Consider the following 16,740-nt stretch of genomic DNA (forward strand, 5'->3'; position numbering starts at 1 on the left):
ACCCTCTACAAGGCACAAGTCCATCCAGTGATGGAGTATGCACTGCTCACCTGGATGGCCAGTGCCTGTTGCCACCTCAAACTGCTGGACAAGGTGCAGAGGAGGGCAGGATGCCTCATCAGCGGCACCCAGCACCACCGACCGAACCAGTGGGAGGAACAACGACGGCGACAACGGCAGCAGCAACAACAACAACAACCACACGAGGGACAGGCAGGAGCAGCCACGAACCAGCTGGACAGCCTGGAGCACCGCCGCTGAGTCGCTGCCCTGACGGTGCTACACAAGGCACAAGTGGGCTAAGTGCCTCACCTGACGGACCTGAGGGCTACCTGGAGGAGGCCTGAGCGTAGCACGAGAACGGTGCTGAGCAACGCCTCCCTCCTGGAAGTGCTTCAGCACCCACCAACGTGCCTTCTCCATCGCAGCGGTGGTGTGGTGGAACCTCACTGCTGATGTGGACGTGACACAACTGTCTACTCAGCAGAGACTAAGTATGCCCCACAGGTGGCTACATACACCCACACCTCCACCGAAAAGCGTGAAAATAAATATAAAAATAAATAAAAAATATAAAAATAAAAATAATGTATTAAATATAGAGATAGCATAGCCCCGTCTAAATAATAGCTCCTGACTGGGGAACTTTAGCTTCAGAATGTACTAATGTACTAAACATGTGTTTAAATAAAATAAAGAGAGAGAGAGAGAGAGAGAGAGAGAGAGAGAGAGAGAGAGAGAGAGAGAGAGAGAGAGAGAGAGAGAGAGAGAGAGAGAGAGAGAGAGAGAGAGAGAGAGAGAGAGAGAGAGAGAGAGAGAGAGAGAGAGAGAGAGAGAGAGAGAGGGAGAGAGAGAGAGAGAGAGAGAGAGAGAGAGAGAGAGAGAGAGAGAGAGAGAGAGAGAGAGAGAGAGAGAGAGAGAGAGAGAGAGAGAGAGAGAGAGAGAGAGAGAGCAGGGTCGGGGCATAAATGAATGAGCATACTGAGGGTGAGGTGTTGTATCTACTCGCTTCCTTAGACCCTATTCACCCCATGGAAACAGTCACACTTGAGTCAAGGGACGCTCTTGCTCCTGTCACGGCCCAAGTTTATTAAGACGTCTGGTCAAGGGATGTTCTCGCTGGTCGTGGGGGCCATGTCATTCTCGCTCACTCGGCAGGACAAGTCATTATATTGTTGATGGAGTTGGTGATGATCATCATTGCAGAGTCACTTGTGGTTTTGGTGACAGCTATCGAGGCATTTCAAAAAGAGATGAAACCCCTGGGACTCCAGGTCTCTTGGGCCCAGACCAAGGTAGGGTGATGTGGGGAAATACCATACAAGGAGTGGACCATATAATCGTCGATAAAAAGAGAACTTATAGCAGCGCAGTATTAGCAACACTGTGAGTGAACATGATGACGATGAACAAGATGGCTGCTTTTGTTTACCGTGGCATGCCGCTTGTGAATAGGAGGGAAGATTTTCGTTTTTTGCGACACTCGATGTAACTTTAGGCATTCATATCATAGTGTTCTGTCATATTGAATGGGTCGTGATCCTGTTGGTAAGGTATTGAATATGAATATTAGACACATTTCCGTGATATTTGACGATATACTTAACTTTTATCCAACGTGGTTGCTGTGATACTGGTTGGAGGGTGACATGTGTACGAGGGGCCTTACTGTACAATGTAGTGAGGGGGTTTAGCGTACGCAAATTTCTTACATATTTTATTTTTACGTACAAACAAGATGAAACCCAAGCTACAAAATAGTTTAGTTGTACTTAATAGGAAGAAAGATAAGTATCAGGTGTATAATAGGTGGCAAAAATTAGTTAAATGGTTGAAATAGTCAGAGAAAACAAATATTTTATGAATGCAACTGAAATGTGATACTATACATGTAATGATATTTAGTGAATATTTGTAGTATTGTACGTGTGCTGTGAAGTTTATAGACTTTGCAACATATAGTTAAGCAAAGTCATCCCTGTCCTCACTTAACATGAAATGAGGTAGTGTTAGAAAATAGTTAGAACTAGGTATATTATTGCACTGTTTGGATAACAGAACAATATAAGGTGCATGTTTGCTTTATGCCACACAGCAAAATCTCATACATAGTATGTTTGATTGGTATTGCTGGGTGAAAAAGACATCTAATAAAGGTGGCCAAGATAAGGCAGTCATGCCTCAAAACATATTATTTTACTGTTTTTTTTTTCATTAATAGAACACTTCATATAATGTGTTCAATTAATATGCGACATTAATATCTCACTTATTATAATTTGAAATTAATTTTGGGGGTGAAAATAGCATGTACGAATCACCCCTATAGCATATACGAATCATCCCCGCTATGGGGGTGATTCGCACAAAATGAAAGTTTTCGTTGAAAGGCCCAAAAAAGGTACTTAGTCGTCTCGTGCAAAATTGAGCTGTGTGTCATAGATAGCCCAGTCCCTGAGGGATGTTTCTGGTCCACAGTCTTACCTTCAAGATTTAAACTGGATTTTTCAATAATATTTTCCACTAATAGTACGCTATACCCCTACATCACTCTACAGGGATTTGGTGAATGAAACAGTACAGTCTGCTCATATGTGTGGTGAGGACACTGATGTCTTGGAAAATTTCACATACCTTCATAGCATAGTTCAGAACAATGGAGGGTCTCATCAGGAAGTCTTATGGCAATCTGACTAGGCCGATGGTGTTATGGACTCACTCAGCACGAATATATGGCATTGTTGATACCTATGCAGAAGGAAAAATATCCAGATCTTCAAGTAACTTGTGCTTCCTGTCTTAGTGAAGGCTGAGACATGAACACTGAATAGTGACATGGAGTGGTGGATTGATGGCTTTGGTAATAAGTACCTGTGCAGACTCATGGGATATTGCCAGAATGACTTTGTGTCAAACTGGCAGCTACATTGTGAGACTACTCCAACATCTATTATCTGAATAATGCGTCAATGCCAACTTCAGCAATATGGTGTGGCACACTACCCAACAGCTGACTCTGCTCACTGGGTTGTTTCTGTTTCTGATTATAAGCTTGTTGTTACAACACTCAAACTTTATGTCAGGTCAAGGTGAATCTGGAGATGCATCAATATTGTGTTCCATCTCAAAGAGGCTGAAAGATCAGACATGTGCTCATGAGTATGAAGTGACAATCTCTAATTGGTTCAATGTGCTCAGCGACCTTGAGAACCCTGTAGAACTGTGGGATACAAATGGAGTGCATTGAAGAGCAACTGAAATCTAAGAGTGGCCTTGCCTCAGTGGAGACGCTGGAAAATATCGACAAGTCACAATGCCAGGCTTGCTGGGAATTGGAAACAATATAGGGCTGTACTGCATGAGACTAGAGCTCTTCTGCAGAGAGATATGGAGAGGTATGTCAAGATTTAAGCTAAAGCTGTCGAGGGCCCTTTCTCTGCAAATGACCTCTGACCTGCTTACTGAGCCTTTGGTAATAAAATATGCAGTGATGGGATATCACTGGAATGACTTTGTATCAAACTGGCGATTACTCTGTAAGACTGATTCAATATCTATAATGTGCATGGTCCATGAATGAAAATTCTGGATATACAGGCACGTGGCACGCTGTCTAGAAGCCGACACTGCTTACCAGGTTGTTTCTGAAGAGAACAACCTCAAGTGAAGTAGGCCAAGGGACATGAGCAAGTCGACAGATTTAGCCATGAGGTACTAGGCTTGGGAGGGGGCAGACCATGCCTGAAGGAACCCCCAGGTTTAGCGTCACCAGGTGATGGAGGCGATGCGTCCCCCGGTGTATGCTCCCATCTCATTGATTGGTTGATTATGTGTTATTCAGTGTCAGCACAATTAATATTGTAATTATGAACATTTTGAGAAAATACCATGTTCGGTTATTGGAACCACCCATATAAAAGTAAATGCCAAAAAATATGAATTTTGATTACAGAGGTATCATGGTGCTTCTTAGAACAATTAGAGTAACAGGAAGATATAAATTCAAAGGAAGGAGGGCAGTGCCAGAATTTACCACCAATGGCAAGGAATGAGAGAATGAAAGTGCTAGGTAACCTGCATTAGGGATTTGAACATCATTGGGATGAGCCTCAGCAGAGTCTTTTGCAGTGAGGTTGTGGAAGGAGCAGAGGCATAAAGTGGGCACAAAAATAGTGATAAAAGGTAGACAGGGAAGTAAGAAAAGGAGTGCAGACATTCTTACACAGCTTGGCCGCCTCTGAAGTGTTGTTTGTGTCCATCAGGAAGGCCACCATCCCATTGACAACAAGTGGCACAGGTATCCCGGCTTCCTTGAGGCCAGCAATAACACCCTCAGTATCTAGGTGACCTTGTGCAGCAAGTCCAGGAATTACATAGTTCCGAAGGGTCTCAAGGGTGACAGGTACGTTAAAGTCCACCATCTCTCTAGCTGTCTTGAACACTTCTGAAAAAGAGGAAAAGTAAAACTTGGGTGAGTTTGACATTTATATACTATTGTTTGGTACAGATGCCTGTCCCCTAAGTCCTACCCCCGTTCTGGATTGGTTAACTCAACCATGAAAATAATTACAAATGCTAAAAGAAATTACATTAGATGTCAATGTTATCCTAAAATGAGGGGTGAGGGAGGGGCAGGCTAAAGGGGAGATTTACCTGAGATTAGGGTTGAAGATGATGCTCTCCTGAGGTCAGGGAAGGGCAATACTTAGGGGAATTACCATAATAAAAAATATTAACAAATTCTAGTGCACCTTGCAAAGTAAAAGACCACAAAGAATGAAAATTGTCTGTAATTCTTTCTCCCCACTGAGCTGTGGTTCATCCCTCAGATCATGGGGTGGTGGTGAGTTTTGCCCTTTACATTCACCTAATGTAAGATTGTAACATGAGAGAAACAAATAATTGGTACTACATTTAGATCATAGTTTCAGAAAGGCTGCTCAGGTAAAAAGTCTGTTAATGATGGCAAGGTTTGTAAGCAACTTATCTTAAGGTCCAGGCCAAAGCCGGCATGTGGGTAGTCTTAGGCCACAAGGCGATGATTGAAAACTGTCAGCAAGTAGCAACAGGCAGAACTTGAACCTGGGCCAGGGCCTCATGCTGACCTCTCAGCCACTACCTACTCAATGCCAATAGCATGCTTGACACTTTTATTCCCCTTAGATATCTCCACTTTCATCTTCAGTTATTAAACTGTGTGTTGTCACTTAGCTTTGAGTAGCTGGAGATCAGTCATGGTGCAAGACTGCAGAAGAATGTCTACTAAGACAAACAATGACTTCACAAAATATTACTGATGAAAGTGAAATGGTGAATAGGGAGACAATGAACCCTTACATAGAAAATTACTCTAACAAGATATAAAATGTGCCCTCAAGAAACATGACCATGTGTTGAGAGAAGTGATAGCTATAAAAACAGGAGAAATTACTGAAAACAGCAGCTAAAGAACTGAGAACATTGATACTGACTTTGAGTGTCACCATTCTTGCTGTGATGGAGAAAGACGGGCCAGAAGTAGTGTGGCCGCAGAACACAGCCTTCATCCTTCATGACTCTCATCAGGAAGAGGGACTCCTCGGGAAAGCCATTCATCAGAGCAGAGTTGAGGGCTGTTTCCAGAGCCAGTGGGTTAAGTCCTTTCTCCTTCAGGTCCTGGCAGTACTCAACCACTCGTGTCATTGGCTGTAGTGAAGACAAACATATTGCAACATTCAATCACACCAAACATTTTACTAATTTTCAAATTCTTTACTGATTTGAAGGTAACAATAGTTTGTCTATTTCACAAAATATTACTGATGATAGTGAAATGATGAATAGGGAGACAATGAACCCCTACATAGTGTAAATATACACACACACTTACATATATATATATATATATATATATATATATATATATATATATATATATATATATATATATATATATATATATATATATATATATATATATATATATATATACATACAGTAGAGCCCCATTTAGCACGAGAATTAGGTGGATGAACGCGGTCGCGCTAACTGAATTCACGCTAATTGAATAAAGTAGCCAATATGAAAAAAATTATTTGGTGCACACATGGGTCTGACTTTTGGGTTTGATAATCACTCACATTAAAAAAAAAAAAAAACTACGATTGGCTGAGCTTTGAAAACACGCTTGTGATTCGCTGGGAGTCCGATGACGTCATCACCGGCGCTCATCCGGTCAGCGGCCTCGCTGCCTTAAGGCAGTATCACACTTGGACAACTGGCAACTCCAAATTTTCCGGGTGTGCGTCACACACGGCCAAGGTCAGTTGTTCGTCTCCACATCCACAACGTAAACAAAGCACTTTCCCCGTATCAACATGGCGTCGTCTGCTAAAGTAAAGGCTTGTGCCGCGCATCATGGCGGCTTGTGCCGCGCATCATGGCGGCTTGTGCCGCGCATCATGGCGGCTTGTGCCGTGCATCATGGCAGCTTGTGCCGTGCATCATGGCAGCTTGTGCCGTGCATCATGGCAGCTTGTGCCGTGCATCATGGCAGCTTGTGCCGTGCATCATGGCGGCTTGTGCCGTGCATCATGGCAGCTTGTGCCGTGCATCATGGCAGCTTGTGCTGCTCATCATGGCGGCTTGTGCCGCGCATCATGGCAGCTTGTGCCGTGCATCATGGCAGCTTGTGCTGTGCATCATGGCGGCTTGTGCCGTGCATCATGGCGGCTTGTGCCGTGCATCATGGCAGCTTGTGCAGCTCATCATGGCGGCTTGTGCCGTGCATCATGGCAGCTTGTGCCGTGCATCATGGCAGCTTGTGCTGCTCATCATGGCGGCTTGTGCCGCGCATCATGGCGGTTTTGTGCTGATCATCATGGCGGCTTGTGCCGCGCATCATGGCGGTTTTGTGCTGATCATCATGGCGGCTTGTGCCGCGCATCATGGCGGTTTTGTGCTGATCATCATGGCGGCTTGTGCCGCGCATCATGGCGGCTGGTGCCGTGCATCATGGTGGCTTGTGCTGTGCATCATGGCGGCTTGTGCCGTGCATCATGGCGGCTTGTGCTGTGCATCATGGCGGCTTGTGCTGTGCATCATGGCGGCTTGTGCTGTGCATCATGGCGGCTTGTGCTGTGCATCATGGCGGCTTGTGCTGTGCATCATGGCGGCTTGTGCCGCGCATCATGGCGGCTTGTGCCGTGCATCATGGCAGCTTGTGCCGTGCATCATGGCAGCTTGGCGCAATTTTCAAAATTCAGTCGTGGTGGCTGCTCGCGCTAACTGAGGCTTTCGCGCTAATTAATTATTTTCTTGGTAGATGGTGGCTCGCGCTAATTGCGGTTCGCGCTAATTGATCTCGGCCTAAGTGCTATATATATATATATATATATATATATATATATATATATATATATATATATATATATATATATATATATATATATATATATATATTATACATACATACATCATCATCATCATTTCATCGACGCCTGCTCCTAGGAGCTCCCACCAGGGGATGGCCACAGCAGAAGAGCTTCCAACTTTCTCTATCCAGACACTCCCTCCTTGCTTGCTCAAAGTTTCTCAAAGATCTTTCCCCCTCTCCCTAACATACTCTTGCACCCTATCCCTCCATTTCACTGGAGGTCATCCTCAAAAAATTCCCTCCCTCTATCTCACTCACATACACCCTTCTGGTCATCTTACTCTCCTCCATTCACTCCATGTGGCCAAACCACTTTAAAGTCTGTCGCTTCACTTCTTCCACCACTCCACACTTCTTCCCTTCACCCGTGACACATTCCAAAATGCTTGTACACACTTTCATTACTCATTCCATCCATTCTACTCACACCACAAGCACTCCTCAAATAACTCATTTCCACTGCCTGCACTCTAGACCTCTGACTTTCATTCCAGGCCCACGTTTCACTTGCATATGTGAGGGTTGGTACTATTATTGTATTTCTCAAATCCCTCTTTACCTCCATGCTCACACTTCTGCCATTCATGATTCGTCCCAAAGGTCATACCACCCTTCTTCCTTGCAATGCCCTTTCTCTTATCTCTCCCTCCATACCACCATGCTTACACATAACTGATCCAAGGTACTTAAACTCATTGACCTCCTCCATTTTTTCACCATTCAAAATTATTTTGCATTCTTTTTCACATTCAATTCCCACTCTATATGGGCATATAAAATCCACAACCTCACTTCTACTTCGCTCACAAACCATCACTTTACTTTTGTTGACATTTACTTTCAGCTTTCTCCTTTTACAGACACTATCAAAAACACTGACCAAATTTTGTAGGTCACTTTCATTTTCTGCAATGAGCACTGTGTCATCAGCAAACAGTATCGAATTCAGTACCCACTTCCTTCCCTCATCGAAAAGTCTTACTCCAACTTCCCCAACTTTGCCCTTCATTTCATTTCTCTAATAACACCATCCATATAAACATTGAACAACCATGGTGACATGACACACCCTTGTCTTAAGCCCACTTTTATCTCAAAATGTTCACTTGTTTCTCCAGTAATTTTGACACATGCAGATGCATCCTCATAGAAAGACTTTATTGCACTAAGCAGTTTTCCTCCCACACCATAAATCTTTAAAACATCCCACAATGCAATCCAGTCGACTCTGTCATAAGCTTTTTCCAAATCCATGAAGGCAGCGTGTAGTTTTTTTCCTTTAGTTAATATTTTTTCTACTACCATCCTGAAGGCAAATATCTGATCCACACATCCCCTTCCCTTCCTGAAGCCTCCTTGTTCTTCAATGATTTTCTCTTCTGTAAGTCTTTGCACCCTCTCTGTTATGACTTTTCCATATACCTTTCCGGGTATACTCAGGAGACTTATGCCTCTATAGCTCCCACATTCCCCTCTCCTGCCCTTCCCCTTGTAAACTGGGACAATGATGGCTTTCGTCCAGTCTGCTGGCATCCCCCCCCCCCATGCTACTTCACATATCTTGACCATCCATTTAACAACTACATCTCCTCCACACTTCAACACTTCTGCTGTGATTCCATCAATTCCTGCTGCCTTTCCATTTTTAATCTTTTTATTGCCTGATTTACTTCTTGATATGTTATAGTTCTTTCTTTATATACTCCTCCTCTACCTCTACTCAAAACTGCTGCTGTTACAGCTGCTGGACGTCCACCCTCAAAATTCATTAAGTTTTTGAAATATTCTCTCCATCTCTCTTTCACAGCTTCCCCGTCTTTCAACATCTTTCCATTCTCATCCATAACTTCATTTATTATACTTGGGGAGATATTTTCTGCATTTCTTTCATCTTTTACTTCTTTCCAACATGATTTCCTGTTCCCTTTATATTTTTCACTTAGTCTTTTTCCAAAGTCTTCATCAACTCACTTCTTACTTTCTTCTATTGCTTGTTTTAATAATTTCCTTTTGCATTGTCTATATTTCTTTTCCTTTCCCTTTTTACTTGTTCAGCCACATTTCTTTGTTGAGTTTTCTTAAAAAGTTCCCTTTTCTCTTTTACTATCCTCCTTATCTCTTCTCTCCACCATGAATTTCCTTTTCTTTTTCCATCTCTCACCACTTTCATCCCTAGCACTTTTTCTGTTGTAGTTACCATTATTTCTTTAAATGTTCCAAAGACTTTTTCAATATTTGTATTATCTTTCACACTTTCCCATTTTTCACTTAAGGCCTCTGCCATTTCACGGTTATACTCATCTTTTATTTCTTTTCCTGTAACTTTTCTATCTTCAGTATTTCCTGTTTTACTTCACCTTTCTTTCCAAACACCCACTTTTCTCTCAGCTTTAACTTTGCCAGCACTGCAAGATGGTCAGATCCATCGAACATTCCTCTTACTACCTTCGCGTCACAAATATCTTTTCTAAGCCTTTCATCTACTGCCACATAATCAATCAATCCTTTTGGCTCATTATCTTCTCCCCTCCTCCATGTGTATCGGTGGATATTCTTGTGCTGAAAGAAGGTGTTCGCTAGGAACATTCCCCTCTCAGCACAGACATCCACCAGGCACTCTCCATTTTCATTCTTCCCAGGTATCCCCCATTTTCCCACCACATCCATCACACATTCATCACCCACTTTAGCATTCATATCTCCCATCGTAGTAAGTTTCCTTTCTTTCTCAAAGCTCTTCAAACATGCATTCACTTCCTCCCAAAAAGCTTCCCTTTCTCTCAGTCCTTTTTTACTTTTCACATTCACTGGTGCATAAATACACACCCATGCATACTTTTCTAAACCTACTTTTCCTTTCACCACACAATTCTTGATCCCTTCCAACCATAATCAGTCACACCATTCCACACTCTTTTAGACATCACAATAGCACATCCTTCCTTACTCCTGCCTCTATACTTCTCATCTATCCCCGTCCATACAACCCCCCCAGGCACACCCTCCCACGTACCCTCTCTACCATCACTCACGCCAGTTCCTTGAATATGTTTCACTCACTCCCAACACATCCACTCTACCATTTACAAAATGTTCAGTCATCACTCTCCTCTTTTCCTCACCACCTAAACCATTCACATTTATAGACGCCAGTCTCATACATTCCTTTCTCTTCTGCCGCCCTCTGGCCATCGCTCCTGCCTCTAAAAACTCGATAGAAGTACAGTAAAACCCCGATTATCCGAAAGCGGATTATCCGAAAAACCGGATTATCCGAAATTGATCTGGATAATGCAATTAAAATTTAATTTTTTTTCTATACTAAAACGTTATAAAACATCAAAAATAAATAAAAGTAACTACATATGTACTATATTAACACATTTAAAATTGATAAGAACAGTTAAAATGAATATGCTTTCTAATACGTATTGCCGAAATAGCTTGTAACGAATAGATCAATGTATTAGACAAAAAACATTAAACAAACTCTCAACAACACCACGTCGCTCCGCAAGCAAGGACGTAGGTAACAAACTACTGCACGACTACTCTCCAACCTTACTCTCAAGACAACGACACAAACACGACTCCCCTCTCCACTCCATGCCACATTCCCCTTCCAACATACGAGTTGCGCGATAATATGAGTCATCATACTGTGTCTCCACCTGCACGATGCATCAAGGTCACACTTGCAAGCTTGCACAACCATTCACAATCGCACCCTGCAACATTCACTATTCAGATCTGCAACGCTCACAAGTATCAACATACACTGGTCCAGACAAGGAGACACACAGACAAACATACAATAAAACATTTACATCACATGTTTTTACTTTGTTTAGCGTGTTTGTTTGGTTTCAAAATCAAAATGGCGGCCATAAATCCGGATTATCCGAAAAATCGGCTTATCCGAAAGAGGCTTCCCCCCTTCCATTTCGGATAATCGGGGTTTTACTGTATTAGAGGCCACCAATGGGTGGCCAGTCCAATGTAGTGTTATGAAGACTTGCTCCTTGTCCAGGCTAAAAGGATTAAAGGGGACGCCAGGGGGGTATTTTTTTATACCAGGTAATGAAGCATAATTTTGTAGAATATTAAAAAACAGGGTCCCTTTAAGAAATTTAAATGCCCCGCGCTGTTATGTCATAGTGCACCAGCACACGTGGTATTTCTCATGGCTTGTATGCACCTAAAATTCACATTAGAAATATTCTTTTTCCCTCTAAATTTTGTCATCCGTCATCCCTCTATCCACTCGTGACAGCTGGCAAATGTGAAATGCGCACTCTGCTGCTCAGTTCTCACCCAGACGTTGACCGGGGAAGACGATGAAAATTTTTGCTGCGCTACAACCCAAAAACGTCTTTACAATGACGTACAAGCGAAAAGCAACCATGAGCAGATTTATGAACATGAATAAGGCTTCTGGAACAAAATGGAGAGCCAGGAAACACGCAAGAAAGCAACGCTAGAAGCAAGAGTCACGACTCTGTCTTCACACCAGCCTCACCGCCACCGCCGCCACCTTTGAGTGATAATACTTTTTATTATAAAGGGGGACCAGATGCCTTATCCTTCTCCAGTAAGTGAACAAGGTATAAGCAATCACATGTGAAGACTTCATGCCAATCAAATGAATACAAATGGCAAGACACATGAAATGGGAAAAAAATCTTTAGGAGCCAAAATCTTGAAAATTTGTTTTTTACACTTCAAAAAATTTCACAAAATCGACAAAACGTCTGACAGTCTTTTGTAAGGTATCAATGTAAGCTACAACTAAATGGCATTTTTTCTCATTTTGAACATTTTTTTAAATGTAAAAAGAAAACGGGAGAAAAAGTGGAGAAAATTATTAGTGAAAAAAAAGTTTTCAATTTTTTTTCACAGCCAAAAAAAAAAAGAAAAAAAAAGCAATTAATTAAAAACTAAAATCTGTAAACCAAAAAGAAGATTTTATGCATTGTTTGAGTCTCCCCTACAACACATTCACCCAAATTTCACGAAATTCACAGAATGTCATACATTTACACCAACAAGCAACATACTAAAATTTCAAAGCCATAAGACATACTGTGTGCCCAGGAGGGACCCCCCCTGGCGCCCTCCTTAAAACAAAGCAGCTGATGGTCGCTGCCCCCCTTCCCGTTGGTTCTACCCTGCAGGGTATAGTAACAGTGCGCACCATGTGAAGGTGAGGATGGGGTAGGCTACCTTCCCAGTCAGAGGGTAGCCATATTGCTCCTTTCCCAATACCCTAAACAAGGGAGCTGTACGCATAGGCAGCAAAACGCACCTCGGATGAACTTCATTGGTTACGATACTGCCACTGTGCAGTTTATTCTCTTTTCAATATCCCTGCCCCGCAACTTGTTTCATAATTTACCAACTGCATCTCTCATACAATATTCACTCACAAAACACATCACAGCACAAAAATAGACAAATACCGTGGTGCCACTCTTGACCAGGTGTCGGACGAAGAATGACCCTGCAAAGGGAGCCTGTAGCTGGCCCTCACTAGCCTGTGGCACCCGGATGGTGGCGAACACCTGCTGAGCAGTCTGGTGGCAGCCAGCATTCACCAGACGGTAGATGACGTTCATGGCATCATGGACGTAGCCCTGCTGGCGGTGAAGCTTGTCCAGCACCTGTGAAGGAGAGGGCATAAGGAGGACTAAATACAGTTATGGGTGAACTTAACCTGTACAGTGTCATCTTATGGCATAGATAGGGGTCATGCCAGGTTGCATTTTTTTAATATTTTTTTATTTGCCCCTTAAAATGTAAAAAAATTACAAATCATTTGATATATATATATATATATATATATATATATATATATATATATATATATATATATATATATATATATATATATATATATATATATATATATGTATGTATGTATGTATGTATGTATGTATGTATGTATGTATGTATGTATGTATGTATGTATGTATGTATGTATGTATGTATGTATGTATATATATGTATATATATGTATATATATATGTATATATATATGTATATATATATACATATATATATACATATATATACATATATATATATATATATATATATATATATATATATATATATATTTTTTTTATGTGGAAACGAGGCTGAGACTACCCTAGAGTGTTCGTACTCTTATTTTTCTGTCTCAGAGTTAACCCCTTCAAAACGAGGACGCGTATACTGCGTCTTTGCGTGCCCCGTACCATATCCGAGGACCCGCATGCTGCATCCTGGCTCGCTCTAGCCAATATACGAGTTATTTTATCTTTATGTTTATACTTACATCTCAAAATTATCAATTAATTTATGCTTCTTTATGTGCACCATTTAATTCTGCGCAGGGCGCTGTTTTGACCCGGCCGTAGTGAGTTTTTTATGTGCATCATTTGATTCTGCATGTTTTCATATATAATACATGATGATTATGTTGAGTTTATAGCTGAAAACCTGTTATATTCAATAGCGACATTTGAAATTTGGCGGGCGCGGCGATCTCGGATACGGCGCGGGGCGCTGTTTTCGCCCAGCCGTAGTGAAGGGGTTATCGATGTCATATCATGAAAAGGAAATTTATCTTAAATTTTTTTAAAGCCTTTATTCTTTCCATTATAAACACTTCCCACAACCCTAAAACATGAGTAATTTATAAGTACTTCTTTACATCACAAAAACCTAAAAATAAACAGGAATTGTAAGTACAACAAAATGGTTGGATGCGCATCAGGCAACACCGCTGGTATCAAGGTTGTGTGTACTACACCCGTAGTTTTCAAAGCTCAACATAATACTGTGAAGCTTCCGACAATCAATTTTCATTTTCGATTACTCTGAACCGTAATTTACAATTCCACATGCCTTACTGATTATAGAATCAAGGAGTTATTACCTAGAAGAAAGTAACTTACCTTCTTGTATAATGATTTATGTTGGAATGCGTACACATGTCCAGAGAGCCCCTTTAACATCTCTTTAAAAATACGAACACTTGTCAAATTATTACTCTTTACTGTCAATGAACAATGTTATATACACAAACAAAAATAATGGGCGTAAAATTGCTCAAAAGAGCATGTGTATATATACGTACTAAACACTTCCCTAAGAGGTACGTATATATACGTACTAAACACTGTACGGGTTAACTACAGTCATAGTCTTTGCAGCAGCAACTCAGTAGTTGTGGCAGAATTCCAGATTTATTTGTATCATCTTGACCAGGATAGTCCAACTTCCTCAATGTTGTGTGTGGGCGACTTCAGTAGAAAACTTATAAGCTGAGAGCAACAAATAAAAATCAAATTATGTATAACATATTTCCCGCTATACAGTACCCTCTCGAGTTTCGCGGTTAGTCCTAAATTCTTACCATCCCAACTTTCGCGCATTATCACCCCGAGTTTCGCGCTGCTTTGACATGTACGGGTCACGTCTACTTACCATCATCGTCACGCACGCTACCTTAAAAGGTAGTATCACACTGGATGTTTTCCTCCAAACATTGTGGCTATGGCAAGAGAGAGAGAGAGAGAGAGAGAGAGAGAGAGAGAGAGAGAGAGAGAGAGAGAGAGAGAGAGAGAGAGAGAGAGAGAGAGAGAGACTTATTAACACGTTGACCGCATTTGAACTTCCCGCCGCCTCCTCCCTGTCGCGTTTGGTTCAACTCGGCGCAGCCTCAATACCACGTGAGCCCCTGACTCGAGAGGAGGTGTGTAGCTTCACTCGGTTATGAGCCCCTCTCATGAAAGGTGAAATAGAGGATGAAAACAAGGAGAAAGGAGAAGGGTGTGGGGAGGGAGGGTCAGAAAGGAGTCAGGTCAGGGCTTGGGTCAGGACATGACCTGACTCAGGTCAGGTTATGTCCATACCTGTCACACACACACAGAAGGTGAAATGAGAAGGATGTGGGGAGGATGGGGCAGAAAGAAGAGTCAGGTCAGGGCCTTGGTCAAAACATGACCTGACTCAGGTCAGGTCATGTCCTGACTTGTCACACACACACACACACACACACAGAAGGGGAATGAGAATGGTGTGGGGAGGGAAGGGCAGAAAGGAGTCAGATCAGGGCTTTGGTCAGGATATGACCTGACTCAGGTCAGGATATGACCTGACTCAGGTCAAGACATGACCTGACTCTCCTTTCTGCCCCTTCCTCCCCCACACTTCTCATTTCCCTTTATGTCTGTATGTGTGTGTGTGTGTGTGTCATGACATGACCTGACTCTCCCTTCTGCCCCTCCCCTCCCCCCACACACATCTAATTTCCCCTTATGTGTGTGACGCACACCAGGAAAACTTGCCGGTTGCCCAAGCTCCCGCCAATGCTCGGGAAAGAAAAAGGCCCAGCGTGACACCAGCTTATGGACAACCGACAACTCGCTCCCGGATGGGCATATGGGCATTGCCAGTAGCCACAACAGTTAGAGGAAAACAGCCAGTGTGACACCGCCTTAAGGCAATGAGGCCGCTGAACGGGTTAGCGCCAGCGATGTCATCGGATTCCCAATGAATCACAAGCGTGTATAGGAGGAAAAAAAAGTGAGCTCCGGGGGGCAGCATGAGCCAATTATAATGGCGCCACTTTAAACACTTTAAACTGGCGCCATAGGCCACATGTAAAAAAAAAAAAAAATCCACGGGTCAGAACAAGTAAGTGCTTTTTCAGTGTTTTCAATATCTCGAGTTTCGCGATCCTCGAGTCTAGCGCTATACCTTCAGAACGAGGCGAGCGCAAAACTCACTTTTTTCAAAAATGAAAATTTGAAAAATCACCGTGTTTTATACCCCGATGGTCAGGTTTTGGTATGCCTAAGGGTACGAAGGGTACGAACACAACATCCAAAACAACTCCGTTTGACATAATAGTTTCCAGATGTCTCCAGAATGAAATATACCGTATTTTCGGCATGCAATGTGCACTTATTTCACTCAAAAAATGCCAGAAAGTTAGCATACAGGTCACAAGAAGAAGATGTGCCCCACGTGGGAGCCGAGGCGTGGCGTGAACACAAAACATAACACCGCTGCGGCACACTAGCCACAAGTCCACATGAGACCTTGGCAGTGATGGATAAAGCAGCTATTACACAGGAATAATATTGGTGGAGCTGGGTGCTGCCTGATGTGACTGCTCGGCAACCATGGGGCAGACTTGGGTGGATTAGTCTGGAGATATTTCTGCTGTGCAGCAGCCCAGTAAGCTAACATTTTCCCTGATACATGTTCGAAAGAACGGATATCCGTAGATGACTAAAGCTTTCATTGTAAACATATTTTTGTTTCTCATTGTAAAA

At 42.4% G+C, this 16,740-nt stretch overlaps 1 protein-coding gene across 1 annotated transcript in view; it reads right to left on the reverse strand.

Moving 5' to 3' along the window:
- The window catches only part of LOC127004766 (leucine-rich PPR motif-containing protein, mitochondrial-like), a 115,469-nt gene that overhangs the window by 43,395 nt on the left and 55,334 nt on the right, over positions 1 to 16,740 (reverse strand). The window contains exons 7-9 of the mRNA XM_050872873.1: positions 12,874 to 13,074; positions 5,472 to 5,685; positions 4,223 to 4,444 (exon numbers count right to left, since the gene is read on the reverse strand). Of these exons, the coding sequence (XP_050728830.1) occupies positions 4,223 to 4,444; positions 5,472 to 5,685; positions 12,874 to 13,074 (637 nt within the window). The remainder of the gene's footprint in view (positions 1 to 4,222; positions 4,445 to 5,471; positions 5,686 to 12,873; positions 13,075 to 16,740) is intronic.

The sequence above is a fragment of the Eriocheir sinensis genome, chromosome 29 (genome assembly GCF_024679095.1).
Source record: "Eriocheir sinensis breed Jianghai 21 chromosome 29, ASM2467909v1, whole genome shotgun sequence".
Taxonomy (NCBI): Eukaryota; Metazoa; Arthropoda; class Malacostraca; order Decapoda; family Varunidae; genus Eriocheir; species Eriocheir sinensis.